The sequence below is a fragment of the Astyanax mexicanus genome, chromosome 1 (assembly GCF_023375975.1).
Source record: "Astyanax mexicanus isolate ESR-SI-001 chromosome 1, AstMex3_surface, whole genome shotgun sequence".
Taxonomy (NCBI): Eukaryota; Metazoa; Chordata; class Actinopteri; order Characiformes; family Acestrorhamphidae; genus Astyanax; species Astyanax mexicanus.
In genome coordinates this window covers 90,874,279-90,891,789 of record NC_064408.1, presented here as the reverse complement: position 1 = coordinate 90,891,789, position 17,511 = coordinate 90,874,279, and the positions used below count along the sequence as shown (strand labels likewise).

The 17,511-nt window shown below is 36.9% G+C and overlaps 1 protein-coding gene across 2 annotated transcripts in view; it reads left to right on the top strand.

The window, feature by feature from the left end:
- rttn (rotatin) overlaps nucleotides 1–17,511 on the top strand; it is a 79,260-nt gene that overhangs the window by 56,892 nt on the left and 4,857 nt on the right. For both annotated transcript variants that reach the window (XM_022683806.2, XM_022683796.2), the window contains exons 37-45: nucleotides 823–913; nucleotides 1,945–2,095; nucleotides 2,860–2,997; nucleotides 5,065–5,255; nucleotides 7,298–7,403; nucleotides 7,997–8,094; nucleotides 11,465–11,542; nucleotides 12,463–12,589; nucleotides 16,912–17,111. In XM_022683806.2, the coding sequence (XP_022539527.2) occupies nucleotides 823–913; nucleotides 1,945–2,095; nucleotides 2,860–2,997; nucleotides 5,065–5,255; nucleotides 7,298–7,403; nucleotides 7,997–8,094; nucleotides 11,465–11,542; nucleotides 12,463–12,589; nucleotides 16,912–17,111 (1,180 nt within the window). The remainder of the gene's footprint in view (nucleotides 1–822; nucleotides 914–1,944; nucleotides 2,096–2,859; nucleotides 2,998–5,064; nucleotides 5,256–7,297; nucleotides 7,404–7,996; nucleotides 8,095–11,464; nucleotides 11,543–12,462; nucleotides 12,590–16,911; nucleotides 17,112–17,511) is intronic.

Below are 17,511 nucleotides of genomic sequence, written 5' to 3'. Positions count from 1 at the left end.
AAAGAAGAATGTGGACTGTCATGATTGATGAATTATTTTAAGGAGGAAAAAAATTGTAATAATAATAATAATAATAATCTCTCTTCACCACTGCAGTCTAGTATATGGATAGTTTGCATCACTGCAGCTGTCTCACCTAACCTGCTGCTGATCTCACAATCTCTCTTTCCATGACTCATGAGCAAGACCCCGAGATACTTAAACTCCTCCACAGAATGACTTCAGCAGTGATTAAATGCGCTGCTGGCTGCTCTGCCTGCCATTTATAAACTGATTGAGCTGACAGTGCTGTCAAAACTGCTCTAAAGAGAAGTTCTAATCCTATAGCCACACATAGAGAGAGACTGTAGCTAATGAGCAGGTCACACTAGCTTTGGGTAATTAGAGCATTTTATAGAATCACTGATTAGTTTACGCTCTCTTTTACTGACGAGAACTGTTTCTCCACTTCTTTATTTTTTTATTTTTCTAGTGAAATTGGTCTAACAATTTATGCATTCTATCTGTGTGCTTCTGCATTACCACCATGCTAGCAGTGGTGTTTCTTGTTGCTGGGCTTCCCATACAGCTGGGAAGTATAATATGTACTTTAGGACACCCCTGAAGAACAAGCTTTACACATGCATTTCTGGACAAGCTGAGAGATACTGATAGGTCACTGAAGGATGCATGTGGATGACCATTTTAGAGTGATTTTACAAGACCTTACACAAATATTTTTTTTGCATGCATGTTTTTAGATTCTGCAGATCTTGCAGACTCCTAGGTTTGTTTAAGGGCTTTTTACAGTAGTTGGTTTTGATTTTTAATTTTGTGTTGCAGTGCAGTGGATGTGGCAGAGCTGGAGCGCTGTCTGGGTGAACTAAAGAATCCTGATCTCCTCCCTGTTTATGTAGAGGAGGCCAGAAACCAGGTGTGTGTGTGTGACTGACTTCTTGTTAGTTGTTGCCAAAATATGTGAAATATTGAATATATCGTATTAAAATATCTTTATAATGGCATGCAGTTTGATGTTTAAGAACCTCTGGTTGAATTTCATGTATTATTTTCTACGTATAATCAAGTTTATTCCTCTAGTAAGACCAGCAATGTGTTGTAAATATCTATACAGTCCAAAGCCCTATTTGGTTGTTATTAGTTTTCCATAGGGAAGTTGGATTAATAGGGAAGTTAATTTACCACTGGATGGCACAGGATAAGATATGTCAGTATAAATGAGTGATGTTTGAGGGGCAACTTGATTTACTCACTACTTCATGTGCATTGCCGCCATGAAGTAAATGCCTCAATTTATTCATACTATCTAAAATCTAAAAATGTTTTTACAAAATATGTAAAACGTGTAATAATATAATAATTTCTTCTTGGCTGACTGAATGAACTGTTTATTTAAATTGAGTGAATAGAAATTATGTCAGGAAAATGTCTATATTTGTTTCAAATAGGGATGCACAATATATTGTCTGAGCATTGTCATTGCAATGTGCACAGTAGTCGCATTGCAGAATGTGCAACGTCTCAGAAGCCAAATTATACTGTACATATTATGCTACATCTATTGGATACAAAGAACGTGTACTATTATCATTTTCTTCCTGAGACGGATTTTATCCCCACAGTATCATTTATTATACTTCATATTTGATACATAAAGAATTGAATTAATTTGCTTATTGACTACAGATTAAATCTGGTCAAAATGACTGCATTTTTTATATTGCAATATATATCGCAGAAGAACAAAATATCACAATGTTATTTTTATTCAGTATCGTGCATCCCTAGTTTTAAATACTTATCCTAAAATCATCAACACATGGGATGCACAGCTATATGTGTATATATTATCTACATCTTCTGTAAGTTGGTGTGTGCATTTTGTAATCATAGGACACTCTATAAATATAATTCCCTGTCATTTTTCTCTCTCCCTGCTGCCCCCAGGTGCTGGGTGGTGTGTGTTATGTGAGGAGTGTGTGTAAGCTGCTGCAGTGCACTGCTGTGCACAGTGAGGAAGTTTTCTCTCAGGCAGAGTTTCTAACACCCCTGCTGAACACACTCATCTCCGCTCTTACCCTCCCTCTGACACACACAGGTAAACAACCAACCATTCGGGACTTTTCTCTGAAATGTTCATTAAAAAGTACAAGATGAATATTCATACCACAAAGACTAAACTGTACAGGAATGTGTGGGCATTGCTGCTAGCCTTTTCTTTTTTGTTACAGATGTTGGAATCTTGAGTATGTGCTGATATCAATCCAGTATTTCTTCTTTTAATGAGTGCTTTTTAAATTGAACTATTTTTTTATTTAAGGTTATCAACTTAAGATAAGCATCCATATCCATACAAATCCATACCAAACCCCATATTTATCTATCTCTGTCCATATCTATATCCATTCATATCCATAGCCATACAAATGTATATCTACTATATCTATTTATATCCATCCACCTTTATGATTATCCCAATATATTGTATCTTTTTATTGTATTGCATCGATATGTGACGTCATGTTACTTATTTAGGAGTATTTTATCCTCAGTATTACAAATGCTGTATAATATCTCAAAGTATTGTCTTGTGATGTAAAGAATATTGCATTCATTTTTTTCATATTTGAAAGCAGATAACACATTTGCACCTTTTCTATTTTTTTTTTTACTTTAGTCTTTTATTTTAGTAAAGTATACTTTATTTGAATGTAAATGAAGCTTGCATTAATAAAATTGAACATTCTGTTTGCAGACTGAATCATTTCTATTTTTACATGCTAGTTTATGTAGAATAATGTCTCCTTGTTCTCCAGTGTGGATAAATAATTGTGCATGCCTGTGTGTTTTGTCTGTTCTCAGATGTGTGCACACAGGATGCACTGCTGCACACCTGGGCAGATGTGTTGATGCTGCTGGCTATTCTGCTGCTCCGGAGCCCTGCTGCAGTCGGCCCATCTGCCTGCGCCGCTCTGGGGAGACGCTGGAAAGGCTTCTCAGGTAAGATCCGTCTGGGATAACACGCTTCACATGCTTCCAGGGGCAAGGAAGAGGAGGAGAGAGGCCAGGAGAGGCTGATGAGATGAAAGAGAAGGAAGGAGGGATGAATGAAACAGAAGTGATGCTAAGAAGGAGGAAGTGACAAAAGCAGGAAAGACATTCACAACTTTTTATAAGTTCAGAATATCAAAAACAAAAGTTCTGATATAATGATGATTCAAAAAGAAGTTCTATTAACATTAAAATGCAGAAGGAAGTTCTAATAATATTAAAACCCAGAATTGATTTCTGATATATTAATATTAATACCAAGAATTAAGTTTTTGTAATTTTAATATACAGTGTATGTAGTTTTAATAACATGAATGCCATTGAATAAAATAATTTGAGAGAGAGAGAGAGAGAGAGTTGGGCGCAAGGTGGAAAAGAGAGAGAGAAAAAAGAAAATATGAGGTAGATAAGAGAAAGATAGCAAGGGGAAAAAAGTGGAAGATAAAGAGCGATATATATAGCGAATATTAGGGAAATAGGGTAAATTAAATTAAGGGAGGTTGTAGAAAGAGTGAAAAAGTGAGTAAAATAAATTGTAGAAAGAGTAAATGAATGAGTGAACGTGGGAGAGAGAAACTGAGGCAGAGATCGTGAGAGAGGGACAAAGTTAGGAAAGGGTAAGATATTTTTAATTGAGATAGAAGTGAGCAAATGGTAAAATTGAAAGATAATGAGTGAGAGAAAGTGGAGAGAATGAAAGTGAATGAAAGACAAAGTGGGGAAAGAGTAAAAGACGGTGAGAGAGAAAAACTGAGGGAGAGATCGAGAGAGAGTGAGAGGGACAAAGTTACGAAAGAGTGAAACAAAGTGAGAGCTTCTTTATTGAGAGAAGAGAGCAAATGGGAAAAGTGAAAAAAGTGGGGAAAGAGTGAAAGAAAGTGAATAAAAGAGAAAGTAGGGAAAGAATAAAGATTAAAAGTGGAGGAGAGATAAAGTGGGGGAGAGATATTGAAAGAGAAAGTAGGGAAAGAATAAAAGATGAAAAGATTGAAAGTGGAGGAGAGGTAGACGCAAGTAGGGGAGAGATAGAGAAAGAGAAAGTAGGGAAAGAGTGAAAGATGAAAGGATTGAAAGTGGAGGAGAGGTAGAGAGGTAGATAAATGTTAGAGAGAGAAAGTGGAGAAAGAGTAAAAGAGTAAATGAAAGAGAAAGTGGGGAAAGAGTGAAAGATTGTGAGCGAGAAAGATTGAAAGTGGGCAAGGTGTAAGAATGTGAGAGAGAGAGAACCTCTGAGAAGTGGGGGGTGGGGGTGGAGAGAAAGTGGGGAAAGAGTAAAAGAAAGTGAAGGAGAGATAGAGAGACAGTGTGTGAGAGAAAGAGAGAGAGAGGCAGAGAGAGGAATCTGGGCTCATTATCTGTGTCTGGGTGTGTTGGTGTCCCTGTAGCGTATGACAGACTGGGGCAGTGTGAGTGAGTGTGAGGGAGCTGTTTTAAAGTGATGGATGTGTTAGGTGTTGGTGGAGCAGGTGGGTGGGCTGCAGTCGGAGTTGCCTGCAGGTATGCGGGAGCCGGCGAGTTTACACAGTTTGTTGTTTGTCCTCGGCTGAGACTTTCTCTTGATGTGAAGTTTGGCGTTCTGGTGCTTCATCTCAGCGTTTGAAAAAAACTTGGAGAGCACAGCACTTCAGGGAGAAAGATGAATATCCAGTTCAGCAAAAATCCTGCACAACATGCACCACGAGGCTCAGTGTACTGGACCTTGAGTTGGGTGGGTACTTCAGTGCATGTTTATAGATAACAGTGAGTCACAGTGTCAGAAAATGCATAAGCAAGTCTCTAAGAGATTACTGAACAGCTCCACACAGTCTGAGGAGAGCGTGTGAGGATTTTGGCCTGCACTAAGCACCCTGCTAATTGCAGGGGTATAAGCTTCCAATGCTTGTTATCTGCTTTAGCCTCAGTCCTCAAACTACAGAAGTAAACCTAAACAGCAGGCATGTCTAGACTAATGTCTTGACTGGGTAAATTGGATTTTTCATTCATTTAATTTTTTTCTTATATATATCTTCATTGCAGATACTGTCCAGGTGTGCGTGGGGCTGTGGGGGTCTGAGCCTTCACTCTACACTTCCTGCCTCCACTTCCTGTGTGTGCTGTTCTCCCAGGAAGCAAAGAAACGAGGACAAAATCCAGAATCGTCCAGAAATGCTCTGTCTGCAGCACTGCATGGAGAACCAGCTGAGCAGCTGTGTGAAATGCTGCTGGAGGTAAAGCTCAGACATGTACTGCAACATGTAAAAGCTCTACTGCCGTTCAGTTTCTTTAATTCATATTGATAGTGAATCCCTTGTTGGTGTTATATAAGGCCATTTATTCAAAAGGTTCTAAAAAGAACCATCTTTCAAAAGCTTTTCACCAATTTATCGACCAAGCAAAGATCTATATTACCATTTATTTATTTAAAAAGTTATGCTAGTTGTTAATTGTCAGTGAGCTACACTCATTGTCAAAGAATGTTTCTTAAACATATTTACACCCAGAAAGAAGTGTCGGATTAAAATGCTTTTCAGAAAGCAAAAGATTGATATGGACTGATACTCTTGTTCGTATTTTTTGAGCTACACAAAGAAGTCGTGTGTAAGGCATGTAATATACCAGATCCCTCAGTTGTAGGTGTTCCTATATAATGTAGGTGTCCTGATATAAACCATACCATGCAGCTTGAATATTTATGCAATTTTTACAGTTTTTGCAGTGGGATAAAGTGTTGATGTGTCATTCAATGATATTCCACACCCCTTTTTGGATAGGTTTGGCCATGACACAAGGGCTGCAACTAATAATTATTTTGGTAGTTGACTAACCTGATAAATGTTTGGATTACTTTCCTAGCCAGAGATTATTTCTGCCATGTTCTCTCAAAAAACAATAGAAACAGCTAAACATAAGATTTAAAAGCCATTTCATTGTCTAGATGTTGCTCAAACTGAAATTTGTAGCCGACAATTTTAAATAATCAACATTGACGATTATATAGACTAATGGTTGAAGCCCTACGTTACACAGCATCTTCGTTTTCAAAGGCATGGTCTTGAGATGGCAGCAGTATGTGGGAGAGCATTGTCCTTTTGGAATATTGTACTGGAGTGTGCATTTAAAAAAGGTACGACCAATGGTTGCAGGACCTCATTAACTTAACATCGAGCATTGAACCGCTTGTAATGAAGACTCAAGGTGATCTGGCATTGTGCGAAATTGCACCCCACACCATGACACCAGCTCTTCTGGATGCATGACAATACGATGTTAATCTTGGTGTTCATCACAATGCCTCCACACTGATTTGTTGGATGTTTTCATCAAGATAAAGGCAGGACTTGTCACTAAAGATTACCCTTATTGTCATTTTGAGTCACTCCATGACAGTCTAACACAACTAACCACCAATTTTTTCTGTCAAGTGATTCTTTATATATCTGGATGGGATTAGTATCTCAGGTGGGTCGTGGGGTAATTTCAGACGTCCTCTGAGAAGATTACAGGCTGTATAATCTACTGTTTTTCGCTGAACTCCGTGGTCGGCCAGTAATTTTAGTCCCGATTGAACACAAATCTCTGAGTTTCATCACCTCACATTTAATAAAAAAGCTATTTGTCCACTCCTATGCATCATAATTAAACTTTGAGTGTGCGTTTCTACGGAGATCCATAGAGATCCATGCACACAACAGTGAGTGGAAATGGAGGAGCTACTGAACGCGATGTCATGTGACCGAGAAAGCCAAAAAAAACCGTAGGGGTCCTTATGCTTTTCCAATTGCAGTCCGAATGCAAGAGTTTTATCACTGAGTTGAAGTGTTAAATAGTTTTCACAGACGTCCCCTTGAGAAACTAAACCTGTCAGGATAGGGCTTATGACTTTTTTTGTTTTTGACAGTGAGTACATATGGATCCATTGTCTGACCTGTGCTTTAGGAATGCTTTTTTTTTTTGAAGTTTCTGTATTTATAAGGGTTGACACAATACTGGTGCTGATATTAACAGCATCAACACAGTCAGTAAGTATAAAACATTAATAACAACCCACACTGTTGCACATAAATGCTCGACAACAAGTTTTATGGACAATGAAACACTTGTCCATTAAAGAAACAGTTTTGTAAATTAGATTTATCAGTATGTAGAAGTGTAAGCAACCCCTAAGTGTAGAAACGCTAAAATGAGAAAGTTATTCAAACCTGCAATTCTGCACACTCACAACATCTCTTCTCCAGCGGCTTAACTTTTGGCTTTATTCTGTTTTATGCAGAGATATGAGAAGACCCAGTTTCAGGATCCTCTGAAGAAGATCATTGCCAAGGCCCTGATGGCTCTGCTGGCCTGCAGCCCCAGTGCACAGAGCTATGCCTGCAAAGGTGGGGAGAATCATCTGCCTTCAGCTTCACTGTTCATAGCACGGATATAAACCAGAACATGTTCTTCAGAGTGTAATACAAACATTTTATTTGTGATGTTTAGCTAAAAGTTAGACATTGGTAAGCTAGGATTTTAACCCAATAATGTGTGTCATGAAATCTGAAATGTTATAATTACCTATTTATTTAATGTCTAAAGGTAAATTGTTTATCACCAAAGATTAAGTATTTTGGTTACATTGCAGTGAAATATGCTCTCCACCTGTAGGTGGAGCCAACGAGCAAAAAAATGCAAATTCTTGCATAGTGCTGCTAAGTCTGTGATGTAGATTTATATAATCTTTTAGAAATGTTGTAACCTGAGTACAGATTAATTAATTTACACACAGATGTAGATGTGGTCAGAAACTGTTCAGTAATGGCTCATCTTTGGAAGAGTCTTTTTTTTGTAATCCAACTTATTTTCTTATTCACTTATCTAACTTTATTTCATAGTATTAATTGTTGCAAGTGAGAGTCCAGTGTTAATCAGTTCTGCACGACACTGACAGACGTATAAATGACTCATTGTTTGTCTGTCTATCTTTCTCCAGCTGGTTTTATTGACAGCTGTGTGGAACATATGAAGCAGATCTACTCACAGCTTCAGTTGGAGTCGCTAAAACCAAGCAAATCCACACTCAGAAAGAAGGTATGAGATGCTCTAATAACAAGATTCTTAATAACAAGGCTCTGAACAGGTGAAAAGTGCCTTTTAATATGGCTATGGAAATAGTCTGTACAATGAGTTGCCTAAAGTTTGTGCACACCAGTATTTCTTCTGCAATTAAATGTATTAAAATTGATTATGTTCCTCTTTACTTTACTGATGAGTTTATTTTACCTGTGGAGATGAGTTAATGTAATTATTTTCAGAGATTTTAGAATTGTACTGTCTTGTAAGTTTTTAAAAATGCACACTCCAATTTCAGCAAAGGTTCTGGTGCCTTTTACATCTTGTAAAATGATCTGCAAAAATAACCTCAGTTAATATTAGTCATGCGTAAATAGAGGAGTAAAAGGTGGAAGAGGTGAAAAAGGAGGATTTTGAGGGTTTGTCTCAAATATGGGTTCACATGAGGCAGTGATTAGTTTTGTTTTGCATGACTCAGACACCTCCAACATATTGTTTTGAGGAGGATTTAATTACAATCAACCCAACAAGAGCATTATCATGGTTAGATACTGATGTCGGACAACTAGTTCTGCTGCTCCGACTCATCCCAAAGATATTTGATGGAGTTTTTTTTGTCCACTCAGAGACAACAGGTCCACTACACTACTGCCCAGTACTGGAGTGCTTTACATTTCTCAATCTTCACTAAGATAGGTATTCTAAAGCTCATTTTCTAATGGCCAGGGCATTTTTAAGGGATATTATAAAATCATTTAAGCTTTGTCAGCACTGCTTACATCTTTATTCTTTAGACTTTCGGATATATAGGACAAAGAAAGAACAGATGAAGATTGAAAAGTTGGCAAAAACATCCTGGAAAACTTGAAAAGGTTTCAAGTTTCTTCATGAGAAACTGGCAGGGAGACTGACAGGTAGTTAAAGAGGTGTTCACATCAAGCCTGATTCCTTTTTTTCTCTGCGATTTGTCACCTCTAGTGCTGTGTTTTTTATCTGTGGGTTGTCATGAGTTACCACACTTTCGCAAACACTGTATATAGCTCACTGAAAGTTTTCAAGTTCACATGCGAAACAGCCACCAACCAAGTTAATTATACAGCATCTGAATAAGACCTTCCTTTTATTAAATAGTTTCTTCTATAATCCTTTATACACTGTTCTAAAAAAGTAAGGGAACACTTAACAGCAGAACACAGGCAGGTAAACTTCAGAGTAGTGGTATGAGCGGTATGACCAAAAATGCGTATCACTGTATATGACAGTATTTTTATTTTGAATTATTTTTCATTATTATTATTATTTATTTATTCATATTTATTTCAAGGCTGGGCTTAAATATAGGTTTGTGATTTACTGTACTGTTAGGAGTACTTATCATTTAAAATATTAAGGCTTTACTTAAGGCTTACTTTTGGGTTTACTTTGTTTAACAAAAGTACACAATATATGAAGGAATCAGACTTCATTAGCAGAAAAACAAAAACGAGATATTTCTCAAATGTTTTATTGCACAAGTAAGACACAAGTTTAATATCAATTTACAATATATTATTATTGAAGCCATTAGAGGCATTAAAGTATTTAAGCAGCTGTTTATCAGTTTATTACAATTCCCTTGGTTCACCAGTTAACAAATACTTTCAGTGTGCATAAATATTATCCTTCAGGCTACATTATTATTAGATATAAATGGGGCTATAGCTACTTATATTGCAGGGAGCAGCAGCAGAAGCTCTAGGTGTTCTGTTCTCATGTTTCTCCAGGCGGAACAGCGTGAGGCTTCACTGAGCTGCCGTTACTACAGTGTTAGCTTGTTATTCTATCTGGCTAGCATTAGCTAGCAAGCTCTGCTGCTGTGCTTATTCGTCACAGTGGTATGATGCTATGAGAAAAATGCATAACGGCCCTAAATTTCCCTCCAGTATACTGTATGAACGGTGATTGTTAGTGATTGTTAAGAGTTCACCTGCTTTTGTAAAAATGAAAGTGACAACAGATGAATCTGAGAGGCAAACACCAAAAAAAAAAAAAAGAGTTTCTCTGTTTATGAGTTTTGCTAGTGTCCTTGTTTCTACTGGTACCATTAGGCTGTAGGCTCCAGGATGACACAAGACACAGTTGACCCAAGTTTTCCTGCACAGTCTTAAGAGCATAAAGAAGATACCAGGGCACATACCGTTACACGAGAAGTGTAGGCCTGGACTATAGATGGTCATCACCCCAGCAATAGGATTGATATCTGCTCCATTGTATGAGGAAGATAAGAAGAACCACTGCTAGAGCCCTACAGATTTACCTTCAGCAGACTAATGGTGTGCTTGTTTCTGAACAAACTGTCAGAAACAGACTCCATGAGGGTGACATGAGAGCCTGACGTCCTCTAGCGTGACCTGTACTCGCGATACAGTGCCCTGTTCTTTTGACAAATTAGAGCAGGTTCACACTGAGCACATGTAACAGATGTGGAAGAGTCTGGAGATGCTGTGGTAAACCTGTATGCTATAAGCAACAACATCCAGCCTGAGCGGTTTGATTGCCTGTCAGTGATGGTTTGAGATAGCGTAGTGTAGATTTGACCTAACAGTTCTAGGTAATTCTTGCATTTTATTTAGATCGTGATAGCTGTTTAGTTTGACCTGTTTTACACATAAAATAGTTAATGTAAAATGCATGTAAAATGAATCACATACGTTGTTGCCCATATTATGTAATCTGTTATTGTTTGTTGCGTGTTTTATTAAATGCTTAAAGAATTCCTTCCAACCAAACAGTTTTATATCCCTCTTCTTGTAACTGTAGCTTCTTCTTTCCACATACCATCAGAGCTTTAAGTATTTGATGACATGTCATCGAAATTACTAAGCTTCTGTCTCAGTTCTCCTTCGACAAATCTGTGTAGAGAAGTAGCTGGTTTTGGTGAACTGAACTTTCCCGTCAAAAGCTTCTTCTGTAAATGACCAGTAATGAGATTAAACAAGTGCTTATAGGACTTTTAGTTGAGTTCATGATATTGGCCTTGTTTAAACAACTTGTAATTGCATCATTGAAGAGCTGTAAAAACAGTTGTAAGTACATAATATAACTGCCCAACTTGATACTGATCCATCCCCTAACAAAAAACAGGACAAATTTTTATTTTAACAGAGACTGTGCTCCACTGCAATATTCAAGACATTTGAGAATTAGCCAAAATATTGTTGGCTGTTATTAAAATTTATCAGAATTGTATGCTTCATCATCTTTAAAGTATTCATCTTACCTAACTTTTTTCCACCCTACTTTTTTTCACATGTTGAAAATACGTTGTGGTATAGTTTTATATTCTAGGCCATATCACATGCTGCTAATCTCCCAGACTTATTATTGATCTCTTTGGATTTGTAAACAGGAGGAGAACAGCTTGAAGGAACTCCGGATGGTCCTTGAGGTGCTGAGGAACTGCCTGTATCAAAATAACGAGTGCAAAGTATGAAAGCTGTCCATTTTTATGTATTTTTTCTTTATACATACAGAAACATGCCCACCTATGGTCTTTATGTGATCTGGTATGATGAGCCTCCTGTAGTTTTTAATAGAGTAAATTGATTTTTGGCAATGGATAGATCTGGTGTAACTTCACTGCACAACAAGGTGCCTGGCAACAAACCCAGTGATCAAAAATAATAATAAAAAAAAAACAACAGCACTTGTTGACTGGAGAATTTCCAATTTATTAGAGATACAAAAAAATATCCGACGTGTTTTGGCACTCAGAACTTTGTCAAGGTTAAAAGACAAAAGTTAATAACATCCCAGTTTTTAAAACACACATGATTACAAAACAACCAATGAGAACACTTCAAGTACTAAAGGTCACATAATCAGCCAATGCGAGGCTGACAGCTCAATTTCACAGGTGAACCACTTTTACCTAAAGCTTCTTAAAAAAAGATTTAGGTGGAAGTGGTTCCCCTGTGGAAAAAATTAACACTGCCTTGTATATTTCCAAGAAAATAAATATACTGGTTAAATATATGCTTATTTTTATAAGTCGCACATCACACATCAATACATAACCACTTATTACTGCTTTATTCAAACACAATAATTATCATGTATTTCATAAATTGTGAGTTTTTGATGCTAAAAGAAGAAAATACATCAATATTTTGTCAGATCACCTTCATTACATAAAGTGGAATATATATTATAAACAGTAGAAAAGGTGGCCTGTGAAAGGAGGTTAAATAAATTTAGGCCTGTACTTGTTTAAACCCATTCAGAGATTTGCTAGTTTAATTCTTTAAATGATAATTTTTTTAATCCATCATACTGTTTTAATGCATGATTTGTTGAGTCTTCAAATAGATATAGACTATGTTGTTTAAAGTATTCCTGTATTTTCAGGACACAGCGACAGATCTGAGGCTGGCCGCTGCTCTGTTGGCTCTGTGGCCGTGGCTCCTGCTGTACGACCCGTTAATGATCGCTGTCCTTGAACTGCTGTGTGTGTACACGGCCAACTGCAACACAGGTGAGAAAACCAAACTGGGGAAAGAGAAGGGCAGAGAAATGACAAAGAGTGGGTGTCAAAAACTGAAACCACTAATCTAACATCAAAGCGGAGGTGGAGTATCTGAAAGCTTCTGTGAGCGCATTATTTCCTCAGTGAAACAGTGGCTGCAGTGAACGTGTCTTCACAGAAACGGGCTAGAGTAGAAGAACAAAAGTAGAAGAGAAAGAAACTACTTGTTCTGAATACATCTATCCACCATCTATTAGCACAGAAAAAATAAAGTGCATGGGTTCATTAATAATTGCAATAAAGAAACCTATTACAGAAGCAGAACCACATCAAAAGACTGATGGAACCCAGAAAAAAAATTACCAATGTACTGCAATAGAAAAGAACAAGCATTTACATTTACATTTACGCCATTTATCTAACGCTTTTATCCAGAGCGACTTTCAAGGTTATTTCTATTACAGAGTTGGGCCAATGCAGTGTTAGGAGTCTAGCCCAAGGACTCTTTTTGGTGCAGTGCAGTATAGTCACCCAGACCAGGAATGGAACCCCAGTCTCCCACATGATAAGATATAATGAATTAAAATAGAGCTTGGCATGGGTAAAATTATGACCATTAAAGATTTTTATTTTATTTTTTATTGTCCATCCCTAATTATAATAATATTAATATTAGCAATAAACTAAAGAAACAGTGCTTTAACATTTTTATCTGTGAAATAGTAAATGAAATGAAATCAAATTTATTTATATAGCACTTTTTACAACTGATGTCACAAAGCAGATTTACAGAAATGTGATCACAGGACCGAGAATCAGGCAAAACTCCCTCAGAGCCTCAGAGACTCACATATAAGGGGGGACCATCCTACCACTGGTCAAACATCTTTTAAATGAATGTTAAAAGTCATTATACATCCACACAGGTCTAATATATTCAGGTGTGTAGTGACAACATAATTAATAAAGCTGTTAGAGTTCATGTAAATTTGGATGTAATTTGTAGTAGAGAGTGAGCACATTGTCTTTTGTAGAAGTTAAAAAGGAAAGTGAAAACCATGCAGATGGATTGTTTATGTGCCAGCAACCTAAAAAATCCCCTTTGGGAGAGTTATGTCACTTTTATCTAACATTTTTCTATGTTCTAATATTAAGTGTAATCGTATATTTTGGGATTTACACTTAAATCACTAAAACATTTTACTGTACTGTACATTATTTGCATGAATTGCAAAAATCTAAAATGCTGTTAAATATTTAATCCAAAAGAATTGGGTTTTGTTGAAGAGTTTCTTTCTTGTTCAGAGAAGAGAAGAGTCAGGAGAGCAGAGCAAGCTAATCAGTGCTGGGAGTGGGTTGGGAGTGAGACTGCGATTGCTGCAGTGATGAAGAGTGAAAGTGTGATGACAGTAGGGATGATGTAGATGTAGGAGGTGTATATCTGCTCTTACTATAACCCTACTGAGTCACAGCTTAGTACTGTAGAGGCATTGTGAGAAGTGATGACAAATTTCTATACGGAGGGGTGACACAAGCTTACGAGCTACAATAGGGGCAGTGTCAGTGAGGGGGTGTCTGTGTGTGAGAGTTCTATAGGGTGTCTGTTTAATTGGATGGGGTGAAGCAGTGAATTTATATACAGTAACCTTCCACACAGTCTTGTCCTAATGTTTGCCTGAATCCAAACAAAATTAAACATTTGGCAGAATAGCACGTACCGCAGCTTTTCATTAGATTTGTCGCTTTCGTACCATTTATAGTAAATTACACGACCTAAAAGTATTTTTGTCTTGCTTTTTATAGAAAAGGTCATTACAAAACATTAGGTGAAAATATTTATGAAATATCGTGCCATATCACCACCCCTTAATTATCATACTAGGGTAAGACAAATCCACACTATTCTCAATTCATATTATTTATCTACTATAGACAGATTATATCTGTCCAGTATCGTTAATTTGCTTTAGTCATGGATATATGGAGATATATGGAGTGCATTATTATTATTATTAGTATCATGACATTCTGGATCACTGACTTCTGTTAGATATCGAAAAAAAATCTCAGGATCTCAGTGAGGGGTGTGCCATATCATATTGTATGCAATTATACAATTTAATTTTCATTTTGTTGCAGTAGTGTATTCTTGAAATCATTTTTTGTCATATTGCCTAGAGTATCGTTATCGCGAAAATACCATGAAATATTGTGATATTATTTTAGGGCCATATCGCTCACCCCTACCAGCAAATATAACAGCAAAACACAGTACATTTACCTCAGAAGCTATTCTAATCATCATTCAGTCCATCATAAGTTCCTTAATCACTGCTTTTCTAGTCACACATTTAAATAGATAGCTATTTTATTCATACATTTATTTTAGTAGTCCTATTCTAATCATACATTTACGTAAGCATTGCAATTTAAGTCATTCGTTAATAGTTAAAGAATGACTTTAGTAGTGACATTTTTGTTCTTAATGTACCTAAGTGCTACTCAAGTCACATGTCAGTAAAATTTACACAGAGAAAGACTACCTGTAGATACTTATTTGAACTTGAAACATCAACTTCATCAGTTTAATCACAGTGGTGTACAGGCTTTTGCGTATGTGTGTTTGTGTGTTAGAGAGCGCTAATGGTACTGTGCACTAAAACAGGATGCGGCTTCACACCTGTGCTGCTGTTGCTGCTGCTCTTCAGCAGAACGGTGGAGTAGTGTTCTTTCTCCTTAATGTTCAGCATGGCGTGGGTGTTGTGCAGAGTGATTTTATCTTGTGCTGTGCTGCAGTGTTGGGCTGTCAGTAACGGCACTTCTTTAAGAAGTTAACGCCGGCAGGAAGTGTTAAAGAAGAGCGTGTGATGTTATTTAGTTTGGCCCTCAGGCTGAACAGCATCAAATTTGCCGCAAAACCCATATTCATTCTTTCAGATTAGTTACTAATATTGTTATATTTATGAGAAACAATGTGGATCCTTTGTTTCCCACCCACTGCCTGTCACACTGTGATGATCATTATTGTCAGTTTTCTCTCTGCTGTGAGTTTCTTTAATAAAGTAATCCTCAGTTAACTGCTCTCAGCTGTATATGGGGTGAGCAGTGTTCAGCAGCTTTTTGTTGTTTTGGGTGTGTTATACTCTGTTAAGGTCATTCTGTGGTCAGGGTCATACTCAGTAAGGCTGATATGTAGTTAAACTGGGTTCCGCCAGTGATATCACTTCACAGACTAGGCTTCCATTAGAATTTTATATTTTTATAAATATGTACATTTGTATATGAATCCTGTTAAGTCACAAATGTTTCTGAATGTGCCAGCATGGCTTAGGTTATTTGTTGTATTAAATTAAATAAAACTAATTATGAAGTGTGTGAAGGAAAATGAAACTATCTATTAGTCTTATAAAACAGTGTTCAATAAAATAAATCGTTTTAAATTAAGCTGATACATTTTACTGTGCTCATACCAAATGCATGTATGAATGTATTGAGCATCCATTTTGCAGCATCCTATCCTGCGTGATCATAGGATTCACTGCTCATATCCCTTATGTTTGTTTCACTTTCTCTTTTAAGAGAACAGGACGGTGGGGGGGACTTTGTCAGCTCAGTTTTTAGGTTTGGTTAATTAATTCTGGTGTTAAATGTCGGTTTAGTACAGAAATATTCTGCTAATAAATTCCTTGTATACCTCTAATCACTGACATCGCATTCTTATTGTAGCTGAATTTTAAGTTTTTGTTTAATATTAATTTAATATTTATAGAGTAACTAAATGAAATTTGCAGCAGCTTAATTCCACTCCTTAATATTTGTATTATTAAAAGTGCTGTAGATGATTATATATGCTGTATTGTGCCTCTATATATAGATATATATATAAAAAGAGAGAAGCGGGGTGCAGTGACTGTCTGTCACAATATTGATCATTATCATGATTTTCCTCCTGAACACCTACTCCGTACTTACTTACTTTCGTCAGCATCGTCACAGTGATGAAATCAGCCTTTTAGAATAATCTGAGCTGCATTTACGTCACATACTGCAAATAGGCTGTATTTATAGAGTGTGGAGGTGTTTTATCATCTTGCACACATCTGCTAAACGGGCAAGATTCAGATCAGTATGTACACTCTTCATCTTCCTGTAGAAAACTTACTGTATGTAAATGTGAGATGAGATTTATTGTGAAATATTTTCCGTAATGTTTGAAGCTAAATACAGAATGCAACATTTTCTGTTCAGTTAACATTTTGCTTATTTCTCTCTCTCTCTATTTCTTTCTCTCTCTCTCTCTCTCTCTCTCTCTCTCTCTCTTTCTCTCTCAGCGTGCAGGGCAGTGTGTGGTAGTGGCTGTATTTCAGGTCACGCTTCTTTACCCAGAGTTGCTGTGACCAACTCCCTGATGCATGGAGTAATGAAGCTGGCGGCTCAGGTTCCCCCAGACAACAGCAACATTCACAGTCTGTCTTTCTCCCTGTTGACCAATCTCTCCATTTCCAGAGACAGCAGGGGTCTGCTGCAGAAGGTACTAAACAGACAAATGCTCATGAAATTAGATATGGATACAAGAAGCTGGCCAGCAAAAACCACAAACCTTTTTATACAGCATTTTATTTTCATAGAATGTAGCTACAGGTATGTATAAAAATGGACAAAAGCTCGGAGCTCTACTGAACAGTGCTACAATAAAATAAATTATTTGTTGACTTATTTGTTAAGTTTAGTCAAGTAATTTTTTTTACACAGTTGTTAAACTTAAAGTTTTGTTCACACGACAGTCTGTTAATTTACTCAGCAGATTGTTTACCAGTTTATAGATAAATTTAGTTTTGACCACTTTACACAGACTTAGTTTTGATGTTTTTTAACATATTTTGTGTCTGCAGCAGAGGCATAATCACAAACAGTTTATACAGTACTAATCA